The sequence below is a fragment of the Dermacentor silvarum genome, chromosome 4, assembly GCF_013339745.2.
Source record: "Dermacentor silvarum isolate Dsil-2018 chromosome 4, BIME_Dsil_1.4, whole genome shotgun sequence".
Classification (NCBI taxonomy): Eukaryota; Metazoa; Arthropoda; class Arachnida; order Ixodida; family Ixodidae; genus Dermacentor; species Dermacentor silvarum.
Window position 1 is genome coordinate 36357888 of NC_051157.2, and position 26663 is coordinate 36384550.

Sequence of the window (26663 nt, forward strand, 5' to 3'; positions counted from 1 at the left end):
TTTCTGAGTATGTAAACATTTTTATTCTTTTATGAGTATAGATTAAGTACAAATCTCAATAATCTCATCGCGACTCTTTTTCACAGTCATGCCATCTCCCACAGCGTGTTATCACACGGAATATAGATGCCACGCACGGTCTCATATCAGTTTTATGTACACGTTCGGGCGCCCGCCGCATTGTCGCGCATGCGCGATATGTCGACGGGGGGCCTCCTGTTTCAGGACGTCGAAATACGAGACAGCGCGCAGCAACAGCAGCAGCACACATCGAGGAGACATCGACCGACAAGCGTGGTGGCATGGTACGTATTCTCTGTTTCTTTCTTTTTTCCTTTTGTAGCTCTGTTTCCCACGTCACAGGGGCAGAGTAGTTTGCGCCAGAAGTAGAGACGCCTCGTGAACACACACACACACACACACACACACACACACACACACACACACACACACACACACACACACACACACAAACAAGCAACCTCGCACGCATCAACTGTCACGCACACACACACGTCAACAAGAACTGGATCCAATGGCGTGCCCTTCTCGCCAACCGAGAGACCGCGGCTTTTGGCACCTCTAAGCGACAACTTGTTCCACAACCGGGATGCTGATTCCTGCCGCAAGCTACGTGCCTTGTCCCCAAGGAGCGTTTGTCTCCACCATACGAATAATCACGCTCGAGCTTCCGCAGTAAAGGTGCTCAGAGATTGTTCTCACGACTGTCAGCCACACAGTAGTGCCGATACATATACATATATATAGTCCGTCAAACGATGATCACGTTGCTCTCGTAAGACCTGGGCCGAGGAGACTACGGGGCTGAACGCTCCTGCACCGAAAGTCTTTTCTTCTCAGCAGTGATGAACTGTGCTCGGTGATTTGCATGTTCCAACAGCTTTGCGCATAACGTTTTTTTTCTAAATCGGGAGGAGAGCACTTCTAGCGATTGTTTTTGGTCAAACTGCCACCAATCGTTGGACATTTAGAGCTTAAAGTGAGAGAGCAAAAACGAGGGGGATAAAGCGCTTTCCACCGCTTCTGGCGGCACTGACTGGAACGAGTGAGTCACCTAGCGGACCGTTCATACAACGCTTCGAGCTCGAACCACGCCGACGTACATAAAGCTCTGTCAACACTTAGAGGCGGATGCGGAGCGATACTACATCGAGACAGAAACAGGGCACGCATACGTCGGTTAACACGAACCAGAACTAGGAGCCGAAAAGACAGCTTAGGATACGGAGATTTCAAGGTAAGCAGTGGGGGGGAACAGAAATTTAGGGAGAATAGGTACAGTGTACAGAGGACAAATCAAGGGACGCTCTCATATAAGGCACTTCATGTCACAAACCAACAAAAAGCAGCACATTTAGATACGCACATCGCTCGCTGCACACTCACACCGCCGCTTGCCGGCTTTGCGGGGCCAGCAGAGGAGCCAGAAGGAAACCCAACCAACACACACACAAACGAGTGAAACCACCGAGATCCCGAAAAAGCACCGTCAGAAATGTCATTCACGCCCCGTTCGAAACACTTAACCACTCGAGAAAGGTGGAGAGCTCACGTAGTTTGACATCGACAAAACCACGTAGGAAGGAAATGTACAGCGTGTCCTTGTCTCGTGTTGTCCAGAGGACACACCAGGTCTAGGGCACGGAATACCCTGAAAATGGACCGAGAGTTTGTTTTGCGATTCGCAACAGCGAATCGCAGCGTTCTGACACAGAGAAAACGAAACGACACCTTGTTCTTTCATGGACTGGGTCGAGGACATATGGCCTTTTTTTTTTCTCCTATGTACAAAAGGTCTGATGCGGCTCATTTTTACAAAAAAATGCCCATCGCGTTAAAACGTCGCCACCTTTTTGTTTGTGAAGCTCGGCAAAACAAAACTGCAATTGAGCATGGAAACAGGTCGAAGAAGGATGGCAGTTGAATGCTATGAGCCTGCTGTGGGATGAAAGTAATAACATATGTATACATATATGTATAATATATTACAAAAGAAATTGCACACCGTTGGAAACAAGTGAGAGCTTGTCATGTGATAACACATGTGGGCCCTTTACATTAGTCATAATTAAAGTGCATCATGACAGCTGAGTACGAACAATTCATGAGCGCTTCGGCCAAAGTGAATGCACAAAAGCCAACAAAGGGTTAAAAAAAAAAAAAAAACACGCCGAGAAAATCGGTGGACTAGTAGTGACAAAGCCAGATGCTGCCTGCGCACCTGTTTTTTCAAAACACAAGAAACAATAACAAAAGAGTATTTCCTTCAGTCACACTCTCGCGAGTGGTTCAGGCAGAAGAGCGGCAAAACGCTTGAACGATGGGCAGTCCACAATATGTTTCGTCTTCCCGCCTTCCGTCTATCTCTCGTGGCGTGCACAAGCCGGCGCTGATTTCGACGGCTTCGCTCACTGCGCACCGGCCGAGACGAGAATTGAAAATAGAGACCTATGCCTTCGCTAAAGAATAGGAATACGGGCGGCAGCGACCCTAGGCGTCCGCCTTAAGTCGGGCTCGGCGCGTCTTGCCCCTGCGTTTCCTCGAGCTCTCCTTGCGGAAGGACACGTTGCTCGGGTCGTCGGCCAGTTCGGGGTACTTCTCGATGTCGTGCACGTCCGTGCCGAAGTACCGCGCCACCATTCCCGTGGCCATGAGCTCTTCGCGCTCGCCCTTGGTCCAGTCGTTGGAGCCCTTGTGACCGTTCCTGACGAGCTCCAACTCCTGGGTCCAGGCGTCGTCCACGGCGCGTCGGCGGGCGTGCCGCATGAGTCGGTGGCGCTCCTCCTGCAGGGACGTGCCGTAGCGGATGTTGAGCACGACGCTGGTGCTGTGCATGCGGATGTCGACTTGGCCTCGGGGGCCTCCGACGCCCTCGCTCTCGACGACGTGCTTCGTGATGTTGAACATGGTTCCCAGGCGGCCCAGCTGGACCCAGTCCTCTTCGGCCTTGGACAACTGAGGCTGGACGAAGAAGAAGGAGTCTTGGCCGTGCAGCGAGAAGTGAATGTCCACCATCAGGGTGTCGTTGAAGATGGCGACCATGACGTCGCGTAGGATGGGGCTCGACTCGCTCACGACGTGCACGGCGGCGCGGTGGGCGTCGCCTCGCGAGAGCAGGATGCCGTCGCCCAGCACAGACGGCAGGTTGGAGACGCGCGAGTTGATGTGCCGCTGGAAGCTGCTGCTGTCCAGCTTCACTGCCGTCTTGGGAACGGTAGAGAAGCGGTAGAACTCGGCCTGCACGATGTCGGCCATGCAGCTGAGGCCGGAGATGACCGGCACCGCCTCGGGAACGGGCGCTCCGACACGCGTGTCTGGCGGGCACCGGGTCTGCGGCGCTACCAGCACTCGTCGCATGTCGTAGCCCAGGGCCGCCATCCAGGCTGGCAAGTCTGCGCCAATAAACGAAGGTGGTGGGAATGAAAACGAGGTTATGTGCCAGACACAACAGATGAGCCAAATTAGTTCTGATAAAATCGCAGCGCTACAAGGGAAACAAAAAGGTTAAAACAATTGACGCAATTCCTCGCAAAGAAACCTTTTTTTGAGGTTCCTGGGTTTTTCGTCCTGGGGTTCAAGCGGTGATCGCCGTCAGACAGGCGCGCTGTCATTCTACCAACTGTGCTAACCGCGAACCGCAGCTGGCAGCGCTAAGTACAATTAATTTAAGCACTTGCAACGCTGGAAAGGTGAATTAGCGTTCTGGCCGATATGCTTCCGTTTACACACAGAACACTGGTTGTGTTGAAATTATAGTAATTTTAGTAGTCTGTTAATTCAGCCTCACGCCGTTAGGCTCCAAATGAGATCAGTGTACATGTAGTGAAACTATCCGGCATGGTAGTTTTCCCGAGCTGGCTTGCCCGCGAGTAGGAACAGCGTTCATCAACAATTTCTGCTTCAAGAGTAACCATTTCGGTTTTATCTATACTACTGTGCAATGAACAGACAAGAAAAACGTTTCGCTTTCATTTAAAGAAATAATTGCAAGTATCGAAATGACGGTACACTGACAATAAGGTCCTGAATAACTCGCGGATTACTGCATGCTGACATTGTATGTATCGCTAAATGTAAGAACAACATGGGATAATTGATGGAATACCGTATTTACTCGCGTAAGGCCCATGTATTCATTTTTTTCGGAATTTAGTACGGGCCTTACGCAAGGCAGACGTATGGCTACTCATTGAAGCCTCGATCTGCGCTCAGACTGTCATGCAAATACAACCACTGGCGGCCGACTATGAAGACACAGTCGTGGACCCATTTTTTCGAAGACGGACTAGTGCCATCTTGTAGCGGCTTGCGGGAATTAACCAATACGCGAGTATGCGCGTGACGTTTAGTGAGAATGTTTTTCCGAATTTTCGCGTGCCAAAGGGTGGGCTTGGGCCTTACATGAGGAAAAGCCTTACAAGAGTAAATGCGGTATTTATATGGTAGAGTTCGGAACGTGCGACGGTATATTTAACTTAGAAGAGTGTGGGTGTAAGCCCGTTGTTGATTCATGATTGGGGAAGGTACCGCGAAAAACACACGGGAGGGAGAAAGAGACAACACGAAGTGGTATTTTTAAGACTGTTTTTTATATGCGACCTAGTTAAGACTTTCAGCTTATGTGATGGATTATCTTCACTGCATTTCACCAAAGTTACAAGCCGCAAAAACAAACATTTGAGCACAATGTACAAAGCCGATGTTACGTTACGCGGCAAAGTTCGTGATGACAGCATGCAAGCATGGCTCAAACACTTACCGTTCAGATGTCCACCATCAGCCTGCGCAGGGTTGATGGGATCGTTACCGTGGAATCGGTACAGGTGGATGTCGTAAGGCTTTCTGCAGAAGCGTCGGCATGCTTTCCCAGTTTGGTGTCAACCACTGCACACCCAGGGCGTCGTAAACCCTTCCACCGAAGTGTATCAGCTGAGTCACGGGGTCTCGCAAACCACCCTGGAAATCAACGGGCAGGAAGAACTCCGGATTGGAGTCGTAGGTCACTTTGCCAAACGGATTTCGCTGGATCTCCTTGATGATGGTTCCTTCAGAGCTGAAGACGGCGACGGGGGAACCGAGGTGGTCGCAGGCTACGTAGAACTTGTTGTTTCCTTGTTGCATGTAAATGAGGTGACCCAGCGTGTCGTAAATGAGCACAAACGTGAGCGAGTCCTTCGGGTAATGCATATGCGTGATTGCGTTGGGACGCTGAAGGTCGGCGTAAATGAACTGGGTGATGTTTCCCCTGTGGTCCTTTCGCGCTATGAGCCTGTTCTGCGCGTCGTACACGTACTGAACCTCGTACTGGTGCAACTCGAAAGCGTGGATGAGTTGACCCATCGCGTTGAACTTGAATTTCTCCTCTCCTCGCTGAACAATGAACCCGCGAACGTCCACAAGGTAGAGCTCGACGTCTCCGTATCCGATGAGCCTGTCCCCGTCATCGTGTCGCAGGGAAATCTGTCGCGGTCCTTCCCAGAGGCTTTTCATGTTCCCATTAATGTCGTAGATAAATCTCCAAGACTGTGCCCCGGACACTTCTTCCAAGAAGCCATCGACAGTGTAGGTGTAGTTGGTGGTATGGCTGGCATGGTCCTTGCCTATTTTGGTGTGGGCGTGTTTGATCCTACTCCTGTTGTCGTACTGCAGGCTGAGTGAAAATATCTCTTTGTTCCAGAGAGTTATGGCGAGCACCACCAACCGTCCGTACGTGTCCGTGCCAATAGTCTTCGAATACTGCCTGGCCTCGTCTTGAATAAATACGCTGTTCAGCTTGGGCCTGTGCACGAGAAACTGCTGAACTTGTTCTAGCGTTCCGGACTCGCTGTTGTACCGGTATTTGGTCGTGATGGTGCTCTTTCCATTGATCTCTACCTCGACTGATGAGAGCCGAGGGTCGTACTGGTACCGGAACTTGGCGCCGTCCAATCCACTCCGGCTGTTGTAGCGGTGACGTTCCTCCTTGAGAAGTGACCCATGGTGGCGGTAGTCAACCCTGAAGTCCAGCCCTGGGACGTTCTTGGTGATGCTCTTGATGAGAGCCGTGCTGTTGTGGTAGTAGAAGTCCGTTCGCTCAGGGCCGCACAGGATGCTTTCCAGCCTTCCCTCCTCGGTGTAAGTGTAGACGACGCGGCCTTTGTTCTTGGGGAAGAACTTGGCCACTACCTGCCCGCGGTCATTGTAGTGAAGAACGTATGGATGGCCCACGCCTGGTGCCAGGTACAGGAGCTTGTAAAATCCTATCGATGTCTGCGTGGCTATCTCGTGTTTGTGTCCGTTTGGAGTAATCACAGCTTGGAGACTTCCGGATACATCGTACTGGAGTATGTACCGACTGCCACTGGGAAGGATGATTTCCGTCGGCTGAAAACAAATCGGGAAAGAAACAGAAGTGATGTAAGCATTGCACTATAGTAGGCAGACGGCGCTTGTTCAGCAACGTATTGCATTCATTCAAACATTTTTCTCCCTGTGCAAAGAAAGTGCTCTTTTTGCACTTAAGTGAAAAGCCTGTAATTGATTACGAAGGAGCTGCAACTACTACATAAAGATACTGTTGTAAACACTGCAATTCCCACAATAAGGGTGGTCTTCTCTTCTTTATTTCCACATATGAGCAGTATTCCCTAGGCTATGCTGTCAACCTCAACAGTTTTTCATGCCGAGCTTCGCTCACAGTGATCTTCTCAGTGTAATCGGCGGCTATTCTAAACAAACTGAACAAGTACTTGCCGCTTGACACCCAGAAAACTGTTCCTCTGAACAGCATTGTAATACTGCTACTTCCGCCGGCACATATAACAAATGAGTGTACTGCCACTTGTTTTTGCTCAAGCTCAGAGTCGCTCGCAACGTTTGCGAAGTCATCTGGCCGGTCTAAAGTGCGAACTTCCGCTTTTGAATGATTCTACATATGCGGTGTTGCCATTATCCTGCCGTATGGCCACTAAATCTCAAGATCACCCTTTCTTCAAATGGTGGTTAGCCGTTCTTGATGGTACGAACTTCTTGTTGGCACATACTATTGCAAACAGTGCGAGAACGGGTCCAAGAGTGAGGAAACATACAACACAGCGCCCCTGTCCGGTGTTCCCTTTAATCTTGGTTCCGTTTCTGATGCTGTTTGCAATAGTACGGTCTTTCTCTTTCTGACTACGCTGCCCTTGGTAGCTAGTGAGCATTGTGACAGCGGCTTCGGGGTTTACGCCATTGCGTCGACGGTTTGAAAACACGGAATCTGATGTCTGATGACTTGCTGATAGTGTATACTCAGATATTTGCGCGAAGCGTCATTGTAGGCAGTCAGGCAGCGCCACTCACCACGCTGATGGGTCCGTCGTCGTACTTGTACATAATGCCGCTTCCGTCCGCGTAGCGGACGTCGGCCAGACGACCGCGAATGTCGAACGAGTACTTCTCGCTGAGCTGCCCGCGCTCCCAGCGGATCAAGCGGCCGAATCGGTCGTACTCCAGGGTCACCGAGGTCACGTTCTGCGTCGGCTGCCAGCTGAGCGGGTGTCCCAGGGAGTCGTAGCGAACCGTGAGCAGAGCCAGCTGATTGCGGTCGTACAGCGTCTCGCTGTACTGCTGCCTGTCGAACTCGATCGCCAACAAGTTGTCGCCGTTCACCTGCGCGTGCACAGGAAAAGCAGCCACCGGGCTCTGAGTGCCAAACTCGGACCTTTTGCACGTGCCATGAACAATCTTGACAGCGAGGTGTGGAAATAGTCGCTACTCGCGGAACGTACGGTATTAACAAGAATTTAAGTATTCCCCATCTTTTCACAACAATACGCTCCACCCCTCCTTAACACTTCAGGAACGAAGGTCTCGAATTTAGCGCACGACATCACGATAAAAATAAACATTTAATGATTTTAAATAGCTCTGATAAGTCCCCAGTTAAGAAAAGAGAACGAAACTAAACATTCTTCGCAGCCAAAGAGAAAATAGGCTTTACATGCACAGAAATGGCGCTGGTATCGTGAAGGTCGTGCCTCACGCATTAGCCATATAGCTTAACACCAGGGAATGTAATCGCATTTGGTTAGTAAGCACCTTTCTTAGTTAAGGAGCCCGTGGCAGTGATCAGGACAGGTTTAGTAACAAACCCAATTAGTTTTTTAAATAATTTCTAGCATGCATTTGGTGCGTTCGGAGAACATCGTCGTAGCGGGCGAACGGCGCGAATGGAGAGCCGGCCCAGGAGCAATTGAGCGAATACGAACCTTCAACTTGCGGCCGACTTGCATGATCTGCTTCTGACGCGCCTTGCCCTCGCGGCGCAGATAGTAGCGCCACTCGAAGCGTTGGATCACGTCGTCGCTCAGACTGATGCGCAGCTTGGCTGGCACCGGGAAGGTTTCTCCCAACACAGGGCTTAGATCGGTGATGACGGGGTTGGCCACGGTCTCTATATCCCGTGAGCTCGCGTCCTCTGATAACAGCAGGAGGCTGCCATCGGAGGTCTGAGTGATCCGTTCTTCGGAAAGGCCTGGAAAGATTAGATCAGCATTTTAAGGACCGACAAGATAGACATACTTCAGAAACTTATTCTCTCTCTCTTTCACTCTTCGTCCCCAGTTTTCTTCCTATTGTGCATTGCGCTGAACACCATTCATCAATTTATCTTGCGTCACTTTGTACGTTTCTTTGTATTAGTATACGTGTATACTTTAAATGTTTTAGTTAATCTCGTCCGCCAGGTAGGATACCTGATCAAGGAACATGACAGAAAGGATGAAATGTGCGGCAACATAATTCCTTTCACCATTCGATGAGCCTTTAGGAAAATCAGTAACGCATTAACAAAAACGCGTGTTTTCTCCTGTAAAGCTAGATTCTCCGCTAACAAACCTTTTATGTGGTGAAGCAACATAAAAAAAACAAGAGCGCTGTTATAAAAATTCAGTAACAATTATCGGATAAGAATAGTTTTGTTTTTAGAACTACTAATGATTACGGTAGAATTATATGGACATTCCAGGGAGATTTTCGCCGTCGTTGAAACCGTCGCCGTGATGTGTCGTATAATTACAAGTGCGACATCTCATCGCGTGCCCCGCGCCGTATGCTGTGGGTGCGAGGGAAAGCGTGCGAGGGTGAGCCGAGAAGGGTGGTGGCTTGATGAGCGTCGTGTTTCCACGCGACCAGCATTTGAGGTCACTTAACCAAGCGCCCGCTCTAGTGGGTGGGGGAGGTGAACGCGCGGTAAGGTGATCGAGCATGCGCTAGTGGGGGCAGGTGAGCGTGCGTCGGCTTCTGTTGCCCAGCCGTGGCTGCGCATCGCTGTCCGCATACGTGGCCCACCTGCATATCTTGGAGCTAATCTGTGGCGGGTGCAAAGCTAATGGGCGAGCCGATACGGTCGGCAGCTTTATGAGCGCACGCCTAGTATTGGAGGTCGATTAAATTGAGACGTGGTGAAGCAAGAGGCAGCACAAAGCGTTCGCTCTTCGCGGCCGGTGCTCTGTTTGTGTGTGCTGCGTGGCGCCATGCTTGTCATTTTAATTTGTAAGCAAATGTGTTCTGCAATTTATACGGCCGATAAAACTACGACCCTTACTTCGTGTAGTTGTCTGATATCAATGCTTCACCTTTCGGGCAAACTACGACCTATTGTTGAAGTTCGTAAACGCACACCGTAAAGTACGTTTTGTCTGCGCATGACAATGATAGATGTTCAAATGAATAGCGGTCTATTGGTCAGCGAGTTCAGATGCTCATGGCTTGACGGAACAAATTCGAGTCATTTGCAAAATATGAACTAATGCTAATCAAATAACTAATAATCGAAAACCTATTTTACATCATGAAATACCACAATAAATAATTACACACGTCTACATGAAATAAAATTAAGATGGTAGATTACCCTCTTTGAAATATCTGATTGTTTCTCTATAAAAAGGTGACTTACTGGCGAGATCACAACTGAAAGCTGAACTTGGCTAAACTGAAGCAGCAAATTGGCCTGCCGTCTCAGATGTTTGTGCTGTTTTCTTGGATTAAGGTATCATATCGGAAAGAAGAGCCTACAAAATTTGCTAAGCTGAATTGTTCTATTAAAGAGAACGTTTACACCTGCCTGACATGAAATCATCATCATGTTTGTATTATGAATGAGGACGGCGTCAACCTTCTCTTTCATTGTGTGATTGTCTTGTACTTTTGAATTAAGCATAATTGTTCTTTCCCATGAACAGGTAATTCCGACTTTTAGCCCGTTATACCTAGTGGCACGGGCCGGGGTACATTGGTTTACATTTTTCTTTTTAACCCCACCATATTATATGACAACTTGTTGCCACAGTCTGACATGCACAGAAGTTCTTCCAGATTTTAAGCGTTTGCAGTGAAGTGCGCGTCACCAATCGGTCTTTCTCTTTACGTAATTTTATGGCACACAAACCTCCGATCTCGGTGAATGTTGCCATTGTGCTCATTCTTAAACCATACCAATTTGTCCTCAAGCAGCATTTTTTTATTAGGTGTCACTTTGGAAACACCCGGTGTTCAAAAGATTTGCGTCCTTACCAATACGAGTGGTGACGTCCGAGCCCTTGATAAGCAGCGACACCGGGTCCTTGCCGTCGCGTGTGACGGTCACCGAGGCGCCCTTGGTGCTAAGGTTGTACGTCAACCGGATGGTCTGGCCGCTGGGCGTGATGGCCTCCGTGAGACGGCCGTACTCGTCGTAGGCGTACACCACGGAGCGTCCCGAACTGTCGATCTTGCTGCGAACCAGGCCAGTGCTTCCGTGGTAGTCGAACACGGTCTTGAAGTTGTCCGGCGTCACGAAGCTCTGGAGCAACTTCATGCGCGACATCTCCAGCTGGCACTTGGCCCCCTGCGTGTTCTCGATGGTCTTCACATGGTTGCTGTAGTCGCGTAGGATGTAGATCTTGTTCCCTTCGGCGTCCGTCACGGTGTTCAGCTTTCCAAAGGAGGTGTTCACGTTGTACGTGAACGTGTAGATCACCTTGCCAGTAAGAATGTTGCGCGTCGAGGTGTGCTGGCCGTGCCGGTTGAACGTGTACACCTGCTGAGTCTCCGGAGAGTAGATTTCGTAGAGGTGCTGGTCGTTCGGCTTCGGCAGCGACGCGGTGACGGACCGCACGCGGAGGTTGCCCTGGTCGCAGACGTGAAGGATTCCGTCCGGGGTCACGGTTATCGACGAAATAGTGCTCAGCTTCGACGTGGATGCGAGAAAATGGTCTTCGTCGAAGCACTTGCAGTTGAGTTCCAGGCACGAGCACTTGAGCTCGGCGCCGGCGAAGCGGCTGATGCGTCCGTCGCTTCCAAGCACGCGCACACGATTGACGAGCTGTGAATCGGACTCGGCGATGTAGAGGTCTCCGTTGGGTCCAAAGGCGAGGCTTTGAGGGGCCTCCAGGAACACGTCCGTGGCGAAGTCGCTCCTTTCTCGTCCTGCTGTTGATGGGCAGTGCAGCGGCCGGCCGGCGACGATTTTGATCCGCTTGTCTGGCGTAACCCTCAGGACCATGTGGTCGTCAAGAATGTGAAGGGAGTTGTCGAGTGGGTTGATGCTGAGCTCAGTCGGCCATCGAAGGTTGACCTGTGAAGTGTGCAAAAATGACTTAAACTTCTACCCCAGAGCAGGTGGATATAAATAAAAGAGGAGCTTAGAAGCCTACTGCAATGAAAAGGTGAACGAACCAGAAGTTACATGTATAATGTTTTAAACATATCAGACGAGAAAATTATTCGCACAGAAAATACTTGGAAGCCCTTGGAACGTAATGGCAACGTCTTAAAAAATGCGTTATGCCATATGAATAAGACAAAATGATTATTACGCACGTCCAAATCTTACCTGTGTGAGGGAGAATGTTCCTGTGCAAGGAATTGGTTTCCAATGGTTCTTGTGATAGTGGTCTCCGATAAGGGTATGAATAATTCCATTCTTATCCACCATGCGAATGTTCGTGCCATCGGCGATGAAAATTTCATTGTGCATTGAGATGGAAATACCTGTAAAAAGCAATCACCATGAGAAACTAATGTTAACTATGGTCAAAACAAAAAAGTAAGAAGGAAGTGGTTCAATAAATAAGAGAACAGTGATGCAGAAATGCAATGCTGATTTCTACCTTTTGGATAAGCGAGCTTTGCATCCCTCGCTGGTCTACCATCACCGCAGAGCATCTTGTCCCCCGGCAAGCACTTTGCACCGTTTCCAACAACAACCATCACATTGTTTTTCACGTCCGGAATGTCCTTGTAGCTAACTATTTGGAGAATCTGGTACCGCTCAGGGTCCGAGAGGTACAACCTGCCATCAGCCGGCCCGACAGCCAGGTGATATCTGTAGGCTACTTGCGCGGCGCTGAAAAGACAACAGAACAGGGATATGCTCATTATTAATACAAGCTTTTCTTGAGCGTGTGAACTCAATGAAACACCAGCGGGTATTCAGCTCTTGTCACGCAGCAACCATCTTAGCAGATACATCAATACTAGCCATGTCTCACCTGAGCTCTACAATGGTGCGAATTTTGCCATCAGTGGTGATTTGTCGAATGAGGTTGAAGTCACCAACGTAAATGGAGCCGTCTGGTGAAGAAGCCAACGCAACGGGCGCCAGTAATCTTTGTTCTTTGGCTATTCCGTTGCACTGCTGGCAGTGAAGTGGCCTTTGCTGGCCATCTCCCACTGCAGTAAGCATCACTTTGGGCTTGTTCTTTAAGTAAATGTTTGTTCCATCTCCTTTCTGAAGAATGCCTAGAAAGAACGAAGAACATCGCCAAAGTGTTATATGACACCGAAAGCACCAATGTCTACTTAGTACCGTTCCCTACTGCAACCGACTCACCTTCGTGGAAATTGTATCTGTGATGTATGTCCAGATTCCATCCTCCTATTTCCGATATGCTCATGTCATGCCCACTCACTTGTGTCGCTTGCACTTCCCATATCACCGATGGACAGTTGCTGTATTCATAACCGACGTACACTAAAAATACAGGGAACAGACAATGGATTAGTCATTTAGTAAAGAAATATGATAGGGTATAAATTAAGCAAATGATTAGCCCATTTTAATGTTCTACTTTCTTCGTAAATGTTAAACTCAAAACAGGGCTGGCGACATGCTTAGGTTGGGATCTTACCGCAGGAAATGACTCCTTTTTTTCACGTATGCCTTAACATTTACGATAAATTACATGGGGATAGGCATATAGAGTCACTCGAACCGAAAAGTCCGGAATGTTAACTAGGTGGTGCAGATGCATGCGATAATTATGAAAGTTAGCCACTGGCATATATTGGGCGTTCACGTAGATATAGCACTGCATGTCTTAGTTCAGCAAAAAATGTGTTGACCTACTAGATGTCTGGTAACACTCACAAGAGTTAAGATATTTAGGCAATGAAAATATACACCATAAATACTATGCAAATGTACTATTTTGTTATTTATAGCAGTCGCACTGTCCATACGAATAAACGCAGCGTGTACTTACCTGTTGCAACAGCAACTCCATAAACTTTCTGCCTGTAGACGTTCCTGCGGTTCCAGGCATAAGTAAACTTGATTCCTGGGTCAGCTTCAAACTTCTTCTCAAAAAGGATGCCCTCTATCGATATCTTGAGGTGGATCAGCCTCAGAGTCAACGGAATGGTTTCGGGAGTCAGTTGTAGTTGTATGGTGGACAGATAGCCTCCAGCCCTGCTGCTGTGGTAGACGAGGTGCAGGGCGGTCCCAGGTATAGCAATGCTTTCTTGCACAACCTGGGAGAATCAGAGCAACAAAAGGCACAACGACAATGTCAATGGGCGGTCAACCTCTCCGAGAAAGAGATGCTACAGAAGAACGGTGAATCAAGTTGCATCGGCAATTTGTACACACTTCCGATCTTCCATAATAGCGAATAGCTTTCTTTTACCAAGAGCTGATGTTTAACTGGTACGCTAGGAACCGACATAATAGGTAAATTGCGCTGGTGCGCCTCCAATATTCATGCCTGCGTATCTCAACGATCTCAATGTCTATATTACGTCACAGCATCAGCCCATCAATTTCGTTAGACAGCTATCCAATGAGTGTGTAAGGATTCTAGTAGCCAGGGGAGATCTTTAAGCGTACCTGCGATTCGGCTAGGACGGCGCTTCTTTCCGGGCATCCACCTTGGAAACCATGCTTCCAGGTGGCCAGTACGACGGGCCTCATGGTGTCATAGTCATGGTCGGTACAGGCGAGGCCTCTGTTCTCCAGCGCCTTGTTCTGGCTGAGGCTCATGATCACCTTGTTCATGACAACGATTTCGTTCCAAGGCACCATTACAGTCCGCTCGTGAAGATCGAACGGGTCCCGTCGAAACTGCAACGTCACTGCTCCACCACCATTGACCATCAAATCAAACCTGAAATGAGGAAAGAAGCGATATCCTTAAACGAGAGCGGTCGGTAGAGGCCTTCTGGAAATAATGATATCTGGCAGTAGCGTCCCCGCTAAACAGCTGCAGGTAAACTGATCATAATTCATATGTGTGTGCCACGTCACTTCCAGTATTACTCAATATTTTATAGGTAACAATGCGCAGGAATGCGCAATATGTATTGCTGTTTATGAGGAATTCAAACAAAACAGTAATATAATTAATCTAACAGACTGTACTACCCTGCAGAAAGAATGCCTCGCGTTTGAGCAAATGTTTGTTCACTCAAAAGCTTTCGAATTGAAGGGTAAAAGTTTCCTCCAATACACCACGTCAACTCGGTGTCACACCAGAAAATCAAAATTAAGTTTTAGTGACGCTTAACTTGCCATCACGTAAGCCAAATACCACCTCTATCATGACTTCCTTTTTTTCGAATGCTCACATCTTGTTTCATGCAGTGTGACATAAGTTCACTGCTACTACGTTTCCATCACCCACAATTTTTGCCCAGATAATCTGGCAGCAGAATAAGTTTGATCACAGCGGTGAATGCCAATCGCAGCAAAGAAATACATACCACCCAGAGTCTCTTGTAACAGTGAAGCCAAATAAGCCATCTCCGGCAGTCCCAACTCTGATTCCTTTTAGTGGACTTCCTGAGGAACTTACAACTTGACCTCTGACAACTGAGGCCCGGCTGAAATTAAAAATGCAACCGATTTAATGATGACAGGCATTAACAGCTCAAAGAACTAGAATAACATACTGCGAGTATTACAGTGTCCATCAATGCAAGACGTCACGGCATTTATACTGGCATGAAGCAACAAGCACACAAATTTAGAAATTGACATTTACAGAACAGACTTGCAAGGTAGGTTTACCACAGAACGATAACAGCACGTACATGCAAGACATTGGAAATAGAAGCACGCATGCATATTAAGAGATGTTGTATTATCGGCCCTGAAAGTTCCGAGACTAGAGATGCCTTCAAAAAGTTTCTCTGAGGGCTTTTTCGTTGAGCTGAAAATTGACTTGAGCATCGGAGAAGTTGTGGTACTATCCAAACTGCCCTTCAACTTAAGCGCATTACTCGATACTAGCGGTAAATTTCTCCCGCAGTGCTTGTCTAAACTTTTCTAGCTGGTAGTACACGTACAACAAAAGCATGTCGAAGACAGGAATTTGCATAAAGACAGGTAAGTAAGCAAACGTGTTACATTCGTAAATAGCCCATGAAAAGGATCTATTAAATTTTGTGTTAAAGCAAAACACGACTGCCAACAATTAGTCACAAAGACACATCTATCATGCATAAAGCGAAAGAGAGAGAGAGTGAAACACGAACCTACCTTGCATTGAAATGATTCCGTATCAGACTGAAGCAGCAGGTAAAGAAACGAAGAGTTTGGTTAATTGATGCAGAGGAAAAGAGAAGCATGCACGCTGGCGCACAAGTTAGCGAGAGCAAGCTTGCACATTTTTGCATGCACTGCGCCTGAAAGTAAATAACACGAGGGCTAAAGGCATTGCATTAGCGCAGCACTGAAGCATGACAACATTGCGCAGGTTATATAGCATTTGCTCACAGTTGTTACAAAAGCTGGCAGCGAGCTGTTAGCTAGCTGAAGTTCTTGCAGCTAAAAGAAGGCATGCTAGCTGGACACACATGTACAAACCTTGCTTACGAAAGACTGTAATTGTGAAAACATGAAACACGAGGCCGGCGTGTGAGGCGACTTGGTTAGTTTACCTGTCATTGAAAGCGTCCTTTTTGGCGTAACTCTGCACCGAGTCTTCTTCAATGAGGAACTGCATCCTTTGAAAGAAAGAAGCCGTCACTGCCGGCGGCTGTTTCCGCAGCAATATATCCAGCGGGTCGGACGACGCAAAGCAGAGGGGGTTCTTCGTGCAGGCCTTGTGTGAGCAGCACTCACTGTCGGCGCAGTCGGTAAGGCCGTCTGCAGATAAAGCAGAATTCGAAGAACTTGCAGGCAACTTGTTCGACAGTTTGACACAAAACATCGAAAGAAAAAGGGTGCCCCTGGAAACTAAACGTGAACTTTACATTAACACCTTAATCACGGTCATAAGAACATACCAATAACTCAGTTTCAACTTGCAATATCAGAAACACGAAAGGAAACACGCGAGGGCGTGTCGTCCCGCACAGGTATTTTGTAAATGTCCAACTAGTGCACATGTCCATTTTCTCTGCTGCTGAAGTGCCGATTGGCTGGGAGTGCCTGTCTCCTTCTGACGCGTACCTACGCCCAGCCAATCAGCACTTCAGCAGCAGAGAAAATGGACATGTCCACTAGGCGTACACTTATAGAATACCGCCCCTGGATTTCACTACGGACGGCACCATGACCAATGTAATTGCCGAGGAAATATGGCTCGGTAGTTCTCTCGGCTATTACGCTGTTCCTTACACGCAAAAAATAAAATAAAATAATATAATAACAATATAAATCAATAAAGAAAAACAAGCTGCGTGCACGAAGTTCCGCTATCGGTAAGGTAAATAGGGCAGCAGGACTACTGACCATTGTCATTGTCAATGCGGTCGTCGCATGTTTTCTCCATTGGAACGTTGCAGTCTGGACCATCCCAGCCGTTGTGGCACTTGCATCGCCAGTCTCCGTCAGACATGATGCAGTCTCCATGACTGTTGCAGCTATGAGGACAGCCCTCTGCAAGCAGCAGATAGAAAGAAAAATAGGCGGGTGTTACTGAAGTGAGCGTTAATTATGTAAGAAAACAATATCGAACAGAAATAGTATGTAGTGGCAGGCACGTTAATAACAAATGCCATTGCATCTTACGTTTCCAAATATTTAAATTTTACATGTCAAAGATACAAGAAGAGCATTAATTAACCGCAGGCACGAAGGCTAGAGAAGAGACGCGTTGATAACGAACGTTGTAGTATTTGAGATTTCGAGAATAAAAACGGTACTTTAAACGAAGCGACATCTAGGTTATAAGGGACGTCATAATGGATAGGTCCAGATTAAACTCGAATATCTGAGGTTATTTAACGTCCTCTGAAATCTTGCCACCCGCGACCTGGCGATTAGCTTGAGAACGACATAGCCGCTGCACTGCGGTGGCAGGAAGTATGCAAAGACATAAACGAGTGCAAAGTCTGTGTTATAATAAAGCACACAGCCTTTTGCTACGGTTTACGGCAGAGCGCTGAGATTATAGCTTTAAAGGCTATAGGCTTGACGGGAAAGCAGTTTCAGCTAAGCCCGAAATGCAGCGTGTAAAATTCGGAGATGTTCTCAGGGAGAGGGAAGCTGATAAAATTGAACAGAGCAAGACATTTACGCAGTACTACGATGCGATGTACCGAATTGCGTGAGCGGCAAGGAAAACCCTGCTAGTTCGATCATGTTGCCTGACATCATAAGAAAATTATTTAGGCAAGTCTATAGATGCTTTTTTCTTTGAAGTTTATAAGACGCCTGCAGACAGCTTATCGAATTATGGCCTTACACTTTTTGTCGACTAACGTGCACAGATGTATTGTAGAAACCCTTTCGGATGACGACGAATCACTTATGGATTAAAAAAAAAAGCAGGCCTGCAAACAATTCTTGCTTTAGACAGTCTATCGACCTCGCACTGTGAAAAGGACAACTCTATTAAGAGGTGCAAATGTCTAAAAGTCTATAGACTGTCTACTGATTAGTCAAGTTAATTATTTGAGGACATGTTACTGCCTACAGATGCTCATGTTTCAGCCTTGGGGGAGTCATACATCCGGCGCTGTTCGCAATTCGTATACGTCTGCTCTCGGGTAACTGAATAACGAAGAATTCAATTCAGATAACGAAGAAAATGGTGCGCTCACCGAGCGTGCAGTGCCGACCGTTCCAGCCTTGTATGCAGAGGCATGTGCCGTTCTTGCACTGGCCGTGTTCCACGCAGCGGATGTCGCAGAGCTTCTCGTTGCACTTCAGTCCGGTCCAGCCGTCGATGCAGATGCACTCGCCCCCCTGGCATCTCCCATGCGGGCCGCAGTCGAGGTCGCATTTCTCTGAAAGATGGCGCATCGCCAGCTCCCGTCAGAGGCCCTTAACTGGCACACCCGGTGTCACTAGGTAGCCCCCCGTGAGCAAGATCTCAGTATAACTTATTCTCGTCTGCAGTACTCAGTATAACAAGTAGAAATGTAATATACACGTTGTAACTGCTGCTAAAAGTTTGCGGAACAAACGAAGCTCCTTAGCGGCAGCTTTTAATTACAGCCTGGTTGCTACGCAATGACATCTAAAATATGCGTCACCTGCCGCTGCATGACGTGTGCAGGGTCAATTCGGGGCACACGTCAAATATTTGCTGTTAAAATGTGTATACCTATATTCTTATATTTCCTGTTAATATCTGATATGCAAGCACAGATACAGAACATGCGGATGCATTTAATTGCTGTCTGAATTGCTGTACAGATTCTTTAGCGTAGAACTCGGTCACCTTACTGGTTTTCGTAAGCCGACGGCCGAGAAATGGATGATCGAGTGCTTCCGTGTTAACTTATATTAAGTTAACCTCTGTTGTGTTAACCTGAACACGGTTCCGCCGAAATCTGATGACTTTCTTCATATAGCGGACAACTCACAAGTAGCAGTGTACCGGAACTCCTACTGTGAACAACTTACATTGGGGATACCGTCAACAACACTTTCACTACCTGTATTCCGCCATAATACAATTGAAAGTTACGCAGAACAGGGACTGCGCGGGACAGTCCTTTAAAGCCACTCTGAATATATGCAGTATCACATTGTCACCCCTTACCTACGATGACTGAGTGACTTCGAGGTATGGTACACACCACAAGACAAGCCGCCTTTCGTGATTCGATTCGCGATTCCCCTGGAAGCTAGTATTACATCATGTACGCCCAGTGGTCCATCGCGGTCTTGACCTCAGTGTTCGTTACGGCCTCAGAACGCAGCCTCTAGCTCAAACCCGCCTTGGCAGATACCCCAAGCCAACAGCAGGACTCCGAAAACGACATGCAACTGACCTTGGGAGCAATCTGGCCCAGTCCATTGGTCGTCGCAGGCGCACCGCTGAAGATCCAAGTCGAACTGCCCGTGTCCCGAGCAGTCGGGCAGGCAGCGTAGTGCGTCGCTGTCCGGCTCGCTGCAGTCGTTGCTCTTCCATCCCTTGCGGCACAGGCACATGCCGCTCACGCACACACCGTGGCCAGAGCACTCGGGGTCCAGACAGTCCACTGCGGTGGTCACGTGACATACTGAGCGACGCGCATCGCCTCGCAAAGGACTAAGATCCAAAATACCGTGGCCTGGGCTAGTGTTTCTATGACATCGGCCAGTAACGCTCTTATCCATCTGCAGTTTATTCAAGGACTCACCGGAGAACTTCCTATTTTTTTCTTAATGAACAATGATTAGAGAAGCAGACGTGCTGGGACCATTGTACGCATCAGCCTGAGAAAATTGCGATCGACAAGTAACAGAGCTGCTGATGCTGCCCGCAGAAAGAGAGTGCTAGCTTTAGTTTTTATTGATCACACCACAAGTCCGAAGTTTGATCTGTGTCGGCGTGGATAACACAGTTACACGCAGGCAAGCTGGCCGCAAACGCTTCTCTAGACACATTTCCTTGATTGGATTGATAGACGAAGTTTGTCAATGACGCGACTATAAAGAGCTGCCCGCAGCGGACATCTCTACGCGTCCCTCGAGGACCGCTGACTGTCCGCGGGCCACTGCGTGAGAACAGTTAGTCTAGGAAACAGTACGCACTGATCCAGTCGTCTGTAGTCACCCGACCGCTATGCTGGTGCAGTAACAAATGCTATGCACGCGATCCGCATCGCGCATACAGGTGGCGGGAATGGAAGCAAATGCAGTGCACCTACCTTCCTCGCAATGGACGCCCTTGTAACCGGGAAAGCATCGGCACACACCGTCCAGGCAGTCCCCGTGACCCGAGCAGTCGGCCACCTCACACTCGTCTTCACGCAGCTGGCACTCACGACCTTTCCAGCCCGGCTGGCAGACACATTCGCCGTTGGTGTACTGACCCCTCCCGCTGCACAGCACCGGGCACACGCCTGCAGGAAGCAATAAACGTTTCGCTTGAAGCGTCATGGATAGTGCAGGTTTTCATTGCTCGAAGCAACGATATTAGAAAATGTAAGCCTTCACATTAAGATTCTAATTATTTAAAATCTGGTGTTTCGCGTGCCAAAACCACGATCCAATTATGAGGCACGCCATAGTGGGAGACTCCCGATTAATTTCGACCACCTGGCGTTCCTTAACATGCACCCAATGCACAGTACACAGGCGTTATTGCATTTCGCCCCCATCGAATTGCGGCCGCTCAGGTGGGGATTTGATCCCCGACCTCGTGCTTGGCAGCACAACCCCAAAGCCACTAAGAAACCACGGCAGGTTAAGGCTTCACAATGATTTGATGAACGACTCATAAAACAAGTCGAGCAGTCTTCCTAGGTCTAGTGGTTCTTGGGAAATGAAAATTTGATTTTATGTACGCGCCGGAAGAAAATTTTAATTCAGACACTCTTTTCATCGCCAGAAAATTTAAAGAAGCACTTCTCTGCTATTATCACCATATTGACATCATCGTGACCATTGCCAGTGTATAAGTCCACTGCAAGACAAAGGCGCCACTATTTTCCAGCGTACTTCCATTTGCTCCTGTCCTGCGCCAACCTAACCCACACCGTACCCTCAATTTTCCTAATCTCACCGCTTCAACTAACCAGTCTTTGCTGTTGAACTTTATGGTACAGTTAAACCTGGATATAACGAAATTGACAAATTCCCTAAAAACTTCGTTATAAAGAGGATTTCGTTATATGCAGGTTCGGCACGAAAATTCGAAAAAGGAACGCTTACCGTATGTACTATTGCTCAAGATTTACTCCCAATACACTAAAGTTGCGATGAAAAAAAAGTCCCAGTTTCGCCCGAAAGGCGAAGCATCGATTGCGAAGCTATACGAAGTAAGGATAGTACAGTCAAACCTCGTTAACACGTACCCGCTTAATGCGTAATTGCGCTTTAAACGTAGTCGCGAAGATTCTCCCACCCAGCCCCCATTAAACCCCATGTATTGGCTGACCGCTTAAGCCGTAGTCGCACATTGCCAAGCAAAAGGTTAGTGCGTGCTATTTTTCTTGTTTACACGCACAGACCCAAATCGGCTAAATCTCATGTGCGCAGACGTTCGATTCTCGAGTTGCGACGCCCGGACGACAGTCGTCAGCGATAGTGAGCTTACAACATGGCCAACATGACGTATTTGCCGCTCCTACAGCTGTTGCCGATTGCCGCGCACAAAAGCATGGCCTTCGAGATGAGTTCCCGGGAACGCGGAGAAGTTGCCGGTAAGGGGCGCGAATTCGCTGTCGCCGTCGGAGTAGTAACCGCGCAGAAGCACATTTTATTGCGAAGCGCATTTGTGCCGTCACTGTGGACGTCGCTTTGAGGTTCCGTGTAAAGTCCAAACACTGCAACATCGTCGCCGTACGCTGTGTGTGCGAGTGAAAGCTTGCGGGGATCAGCCGACTCAATCTCGCGAGCGCGAGGGAGGAGGGGGGGGGGGGGGGGGGCGGCAGCGCGCTTCCGCGCTAGGCACGGCGGTGGAGGCGAGAAAGGGAGGCGTTTACTTCGGCGGCGGCCGCCGTATCTTGAAACCGATCTGCGATTTGGAAAAAGTATGTGCCCGCGCGGGCTTATCTTCAAAGCGAACTGTAGACAAGGTCAACACCTTGCGTTTCTTCGTAAAAGCACTCCTCCTTGGAATGTTACACCAGGTACTGAATGAGTGGACGCGTGTCGTTTCGCACAAGCGCTAGGCGTCGGTAACGAAGAGCGAGAGACAAGATGGCGTCGTAGCGTTGTATAGTGTCACCTAGTGTCAGATTAGTGAAGTGAAGCGCAGAGACTTGTGCAGTAACCAAAGAGTGACGCTGCCAGCGCGCAAAAAAAAAAAAAAAAAAAAAACGTTTTCTTTTTCCTTCGGCAACATCAACAGGGAAAGGAGAGTGCCGGCTTGGCGGGCTGGGCCAGCTGCAACAAGCGGCGAGATCAGGTTTGAATGAAGGGAGGGGAAAAGGTCACCCCCGCGGCGGCAAGATCGCCGGGTCGAGGGATGCAGGCCCGCCTCGCGCACGCTCACACGTACGCACACGTGCGCTCGCTCTCGCCTCGCAGTCGCCATGAATTCGAGCGCGACAAGCGCGACGCCGCCGCTTCGCATTCCGTCGCGGCGGAGAAGGTGCTTTCCGGTTGCTGCTCGCGCAAAAATGACAAAATTTGGGGCGGAATCTCTAGGTTGTCAGCGGGGAAAATTCGTTAATTTGAGGGGATCTCCCGCTGCCACTTCGTTACGTAGAGGTCTCAAATACATTTTCTTCTATGGAGTCACGGCGGGGAATGCAAAAACTTCGTTATATCCAGGAATTCGTTATAGGCAGGTTTAACTGCATACGCACGTTTGACCTATGAGAGCTGGCAAAAAAACAGCAACGTCTACACGAATACAATTTAGGAATAAGAAATGGAAACTTAGAATCCAGTTTTCAATCTTTCGCAAAATGCCCAAAGCAAGAGAGAGAGAGAGAGAGAAAAAGAGAGAGAGAATGCATAGAAAGGAAGGGAGGTTAACCAGAGGGCGGAGTACTTAACACTACCCTGTTAAACCTGGTGCTCGTTGGTCTCGCTGATTCGTTACCCAAATCAAAATTCTAGATAAGCCCCTATCAAAGAACGTGGCGGTCTACAGGCAGGGACAAAAATGTCGTATATATGGAGCTCAAAAGACGCGCTTCCAAATAGCAAGCACTTACGGTAGGCGCAAGATTCGCCCGCATAGTCCTGGTCACAGTCGCACTTCCCCATGTTGCAGGTTCCGTGTCCATGACAGTCGTAAGGGCAAGGAAGGCTCGATACATCTGGAAGGCGGGGCATTAAACGACAGTTGATGCGGATTTCAGCCTGAGAAGTACACCGATCCCGACTATAATGCGGTGACAAATTTGCTTTTTAGTTCACATGCAGCTTCAGGCGTGACCGTTCAAATCTGGCCTATTGTTACGGCGGGTTTTGCTCCTATCTGTTTATTAAACAAGATCATTGCATGCAAATTAGCATAGAGCAAAGCACCTGCGGTTTCACGTTTCAATGCTTAATAATAAAGAACAAGCGGGCCGATTACCCACGCGCATTGGCCGGGCTGCTCGCTTATCAGAAGGCTTACTGTTGACTCCTACCAAACGGATGAAATTAGACACTTGCGAGAGACATTGTAGTACAAGATTCTCTAACACTGAACATCTGCTCTAATTTCCTCGAATAAGATCATTCGATCAAGCGCTTCTTGTGTCAAGTGATTTACTGTTGGGACCACTGAAGTATGAAACATCAATGTGAGTGACTCCGTCGCAGGACTAACGAAAGGCTCGCGGTCGACGTACCAGTGGCCACGCTGACGAAAGAGATTTCTTGCTGCTGGTCTCCATCATTGTAGACTGAAATGTACCAGCGACCATGATCCAGGAAGTGTATGAATTCCATGCTGAAGCTCTCCTGCTGTTGAGACGGGTGAAGGAAACAAAACAGAACGAAAGTGTGAATACTAGTGGATGTGTAGTTATCGTACAAACCACGGCAACAGGTAATAGTTTTGAGAATTAATGCATCTTTTACGGTTACGTGATATAAAGATTCCTCGCAAACTATATAGCATAAAAAAAGTACACGGTTCTGCTCTTTACCTTGGCAGCTTTAATCATTGGAGTTCGCTCTGCCATGATATAATTCAAAAGCTTCTGGCGTATGTCTGACACGTGTGTTCTTTTAGGGTGCCCGCAAACAACACATAACGCGTAAGCGACCCTTCAATCATATATCCGAATACCTGAAGCCAAGTTCAGAGTATGCCGCGCCGATGCCATTTCATCCACAACAACACGCAAAAAGCGGCGAATTTTCAGAAGAAAACATCAATTTCAAATGGCAGGCGGTCGATGATGGCCAGTCTGGTAACGCTTATACCACGTGCGACTGAAAATCAAACTACATCGGATAATACGCAGGATCGGGCTAGCGCGTAATTTATTGTTGCTTTCAGCGCACTCGTAGATACTACGAGACAAAGAGGACACAGAAACATGAGTGTGTGCCACCTTTTTTTCGTGTAACGTAGAACTTCTTGCTGTGCCAAAATATCACTACTCTGGTCGCATCTCATAGAAGCCCACCACATGGTCTGTAATCGGTCAACATGACGCGTTCCGTGGCAAGATTCGCTATGCGACCCGTTAGTTTAGGTTACATTAGGTTATAGCAGCCAGGTCCCGTCAAGCTGTCCTTAACGACATTTTGCCTTGTCTTCCGCAGCACTTCCGACGTTGACGTCGCCGCAAATAAAATTCGATTGCAATTCAAGGTCCAGTTTGGAAGGGTACGCACCTTGGCCGCCTTGCGGTGTCGCCTGTCCCTCGCCGAGAGTATTTCCGCGAAGTCGTACCGGGTGTGCGTGGGCACGCTGTTGCGGCGGCCGTAGATGCCCACACTGGCGCCCGTGGGCAGCGTGTAATTGAACTTGACTAGTCCGGGCTCCTGTTGATGGAACTGCACGTTCCAGTGGCCGTACGAGGCGACCACTTTGCTGTGGCGTCTGCCCACAGACATGTCGGCGAACGACTCGCCGCTGCTCGGCGGTAACGTCTTGGGAGGCAGGACAGAGGGGCCTGTCGGACGAGCGCAAAAACAAGTCAGGCAGCCGCAGTATATATGTCGTTAGAAAACACACATTCTCGCACCTTTCTTTCTTAGGGCACGACATAACCATTGTTCGCTTTTCGTGTACGGTGTACGTGCATTCCTTGTCAAAAGCTTCGAAGCCACTGTACACGTGTCTGGGCCGATTTATCGGAGCGCGCACTGGGCTACCAAATTTCGCAGCGCGAAAGTAGGAGAACCAGAGAACCATTGATTCTCACTCCTTCGAGCTTCGAAGCCCAAGATGTGTTACATGTGTTACATACAGGAGCCTTGCAATCGTGCCCGGTGGCAGACCTTCTCGCTTCAAAAGTTTAGACAGATACTGCACCTATTTTTACTTTACTTATGCCTGGTTATAATACGTCCACAGCCCTTTACTTTTTCCATTTCTACCCTTTCATATCGCTTGTAATAGTGTGCTGCCTTTCAGTAGCCGAATCCCCGCACTTTTTGGCTACTGCCGCACCTTGTAACAGAAGTTTTTTTACACTAAGACAAGCTGTTACGAACGTGACTGACGGAAGAAATAAAGTTTTGTCAACTTAGCGCGCGGAACGAGCATCCTTAGTTACACCGCTTATGGTTACCGGCGAACGGGGATATACGTGCTGTGGTAAGTTACGAGCAGCTAAGCGATGCAACGCAATTGTTCATGTGCCCACAAGTGCAGATATAGTCACGTCCAGCACTAGCGCATTACGTTCTGGGCTCAGTATCAGCGCCAATAAACCACTGGAGTGGCCACGGAATTGAAATTCGGTGTCGACATAGGCGGTTATTACGGTATTAACAGCGAGAAACACGCTGGTATGTTGGAAGCAAGAATCGTACAGAAATTTATCCAAATGTCATACATCTCTATCTCTATCTTAACATTTCATATTGCTCAACTGGAACACGAAGATCAGTCAGCGAAGCATTTAAATTCTCATTTTGCTGCTAGAGAATTTCGAATAACGCAGAGCTTCTGCTTTTGGTTAGGAACTGCAGTGCATTGTTTGTAATTACTGCTTGCTAAAATGCGAAATCGTCAACCATGAATTAGACATGTTTCTATTTTCCATGGCCTCCCCCAACCAAAAAAAGATGGAACAATGATTTGCGGTTCATTTAGAATATTCATCCAAATTTCTAGCGTTTCCATGCCTCGTGAAAGATTTGGCTTCTTAAACTCACTGTAACGACTGTAACGATGCTAGAGAGGTGGAACTCGTGTTTGCGATAAGTTTTAAGTTAACCTACATTTTTCGTTCTCACCATAAAATTTGCTCATGTACTCCAAGCTCTGACATGACCAATCACGGCTTGTTTTACTGCTTATAAATTTTAGCAAAACTTTAGGCATCACTTGCTAAAACTTTCATACAGAGCTCAGAAACAGATACGCCGAAAGACATTTGCGAGTAGTGCAGGCTATATACTGATCACAACA

The 26663-nt window shown here is 48.2% G+C and overlaps 1 protein-coding gene across 1 annotated transcript in view; it reads right to left on the bottom strand.

Annotated features, from left to right (window-relative positions):
- LOC119449790 (teneurin-m-like) overlaps positions 1-26663 on the bottom strand; it is a 67294-nt gene continuing 40631 nt past the window's right edge. The window contains 22 exon segments of the mRNA XM_049665442.1: positions 1-3413; positions 4781-4862; positions 4864-6384; positions 7342-7650; positions 8250-8515; positions 10558-11599; positions 11858-12015; positions 12135-12370; positions 12516-12765; positions 12857-12997; positions 13509-13776; positions 14132-14408; positions 15004-15123; positions 15782-15808; positions 16183-16390; positions 16979-17125; positions 18292-18477; positions 19471-19680; positions 20332-20526; positions 23293-23397; positions 23920-24034; positions 24917-25197. Of these exon segments, the coding sequence (XP_049521399.1) occupies positions 2512-3413; positions 4781-4862; positions 4864-6384; positions 7342-7650; positions 8250-8515; positions 10558-11599; positions 11858-12015; positions 12135-12370; positions 12516-12765; positions 12857-12997; positions 13509-13776; positions 14132-14408; positions 15004-15123; positions 15782-15808; positions 16183-16390; positions 16979-17125; positions 18292-18477; positions 19471-19680; positions 20332-20526; positions 23293-23397; positions 23920-24034; positions 24917-25197 (7046 nt within the window). The 3' untranslated portion in view covers positions 1-2511.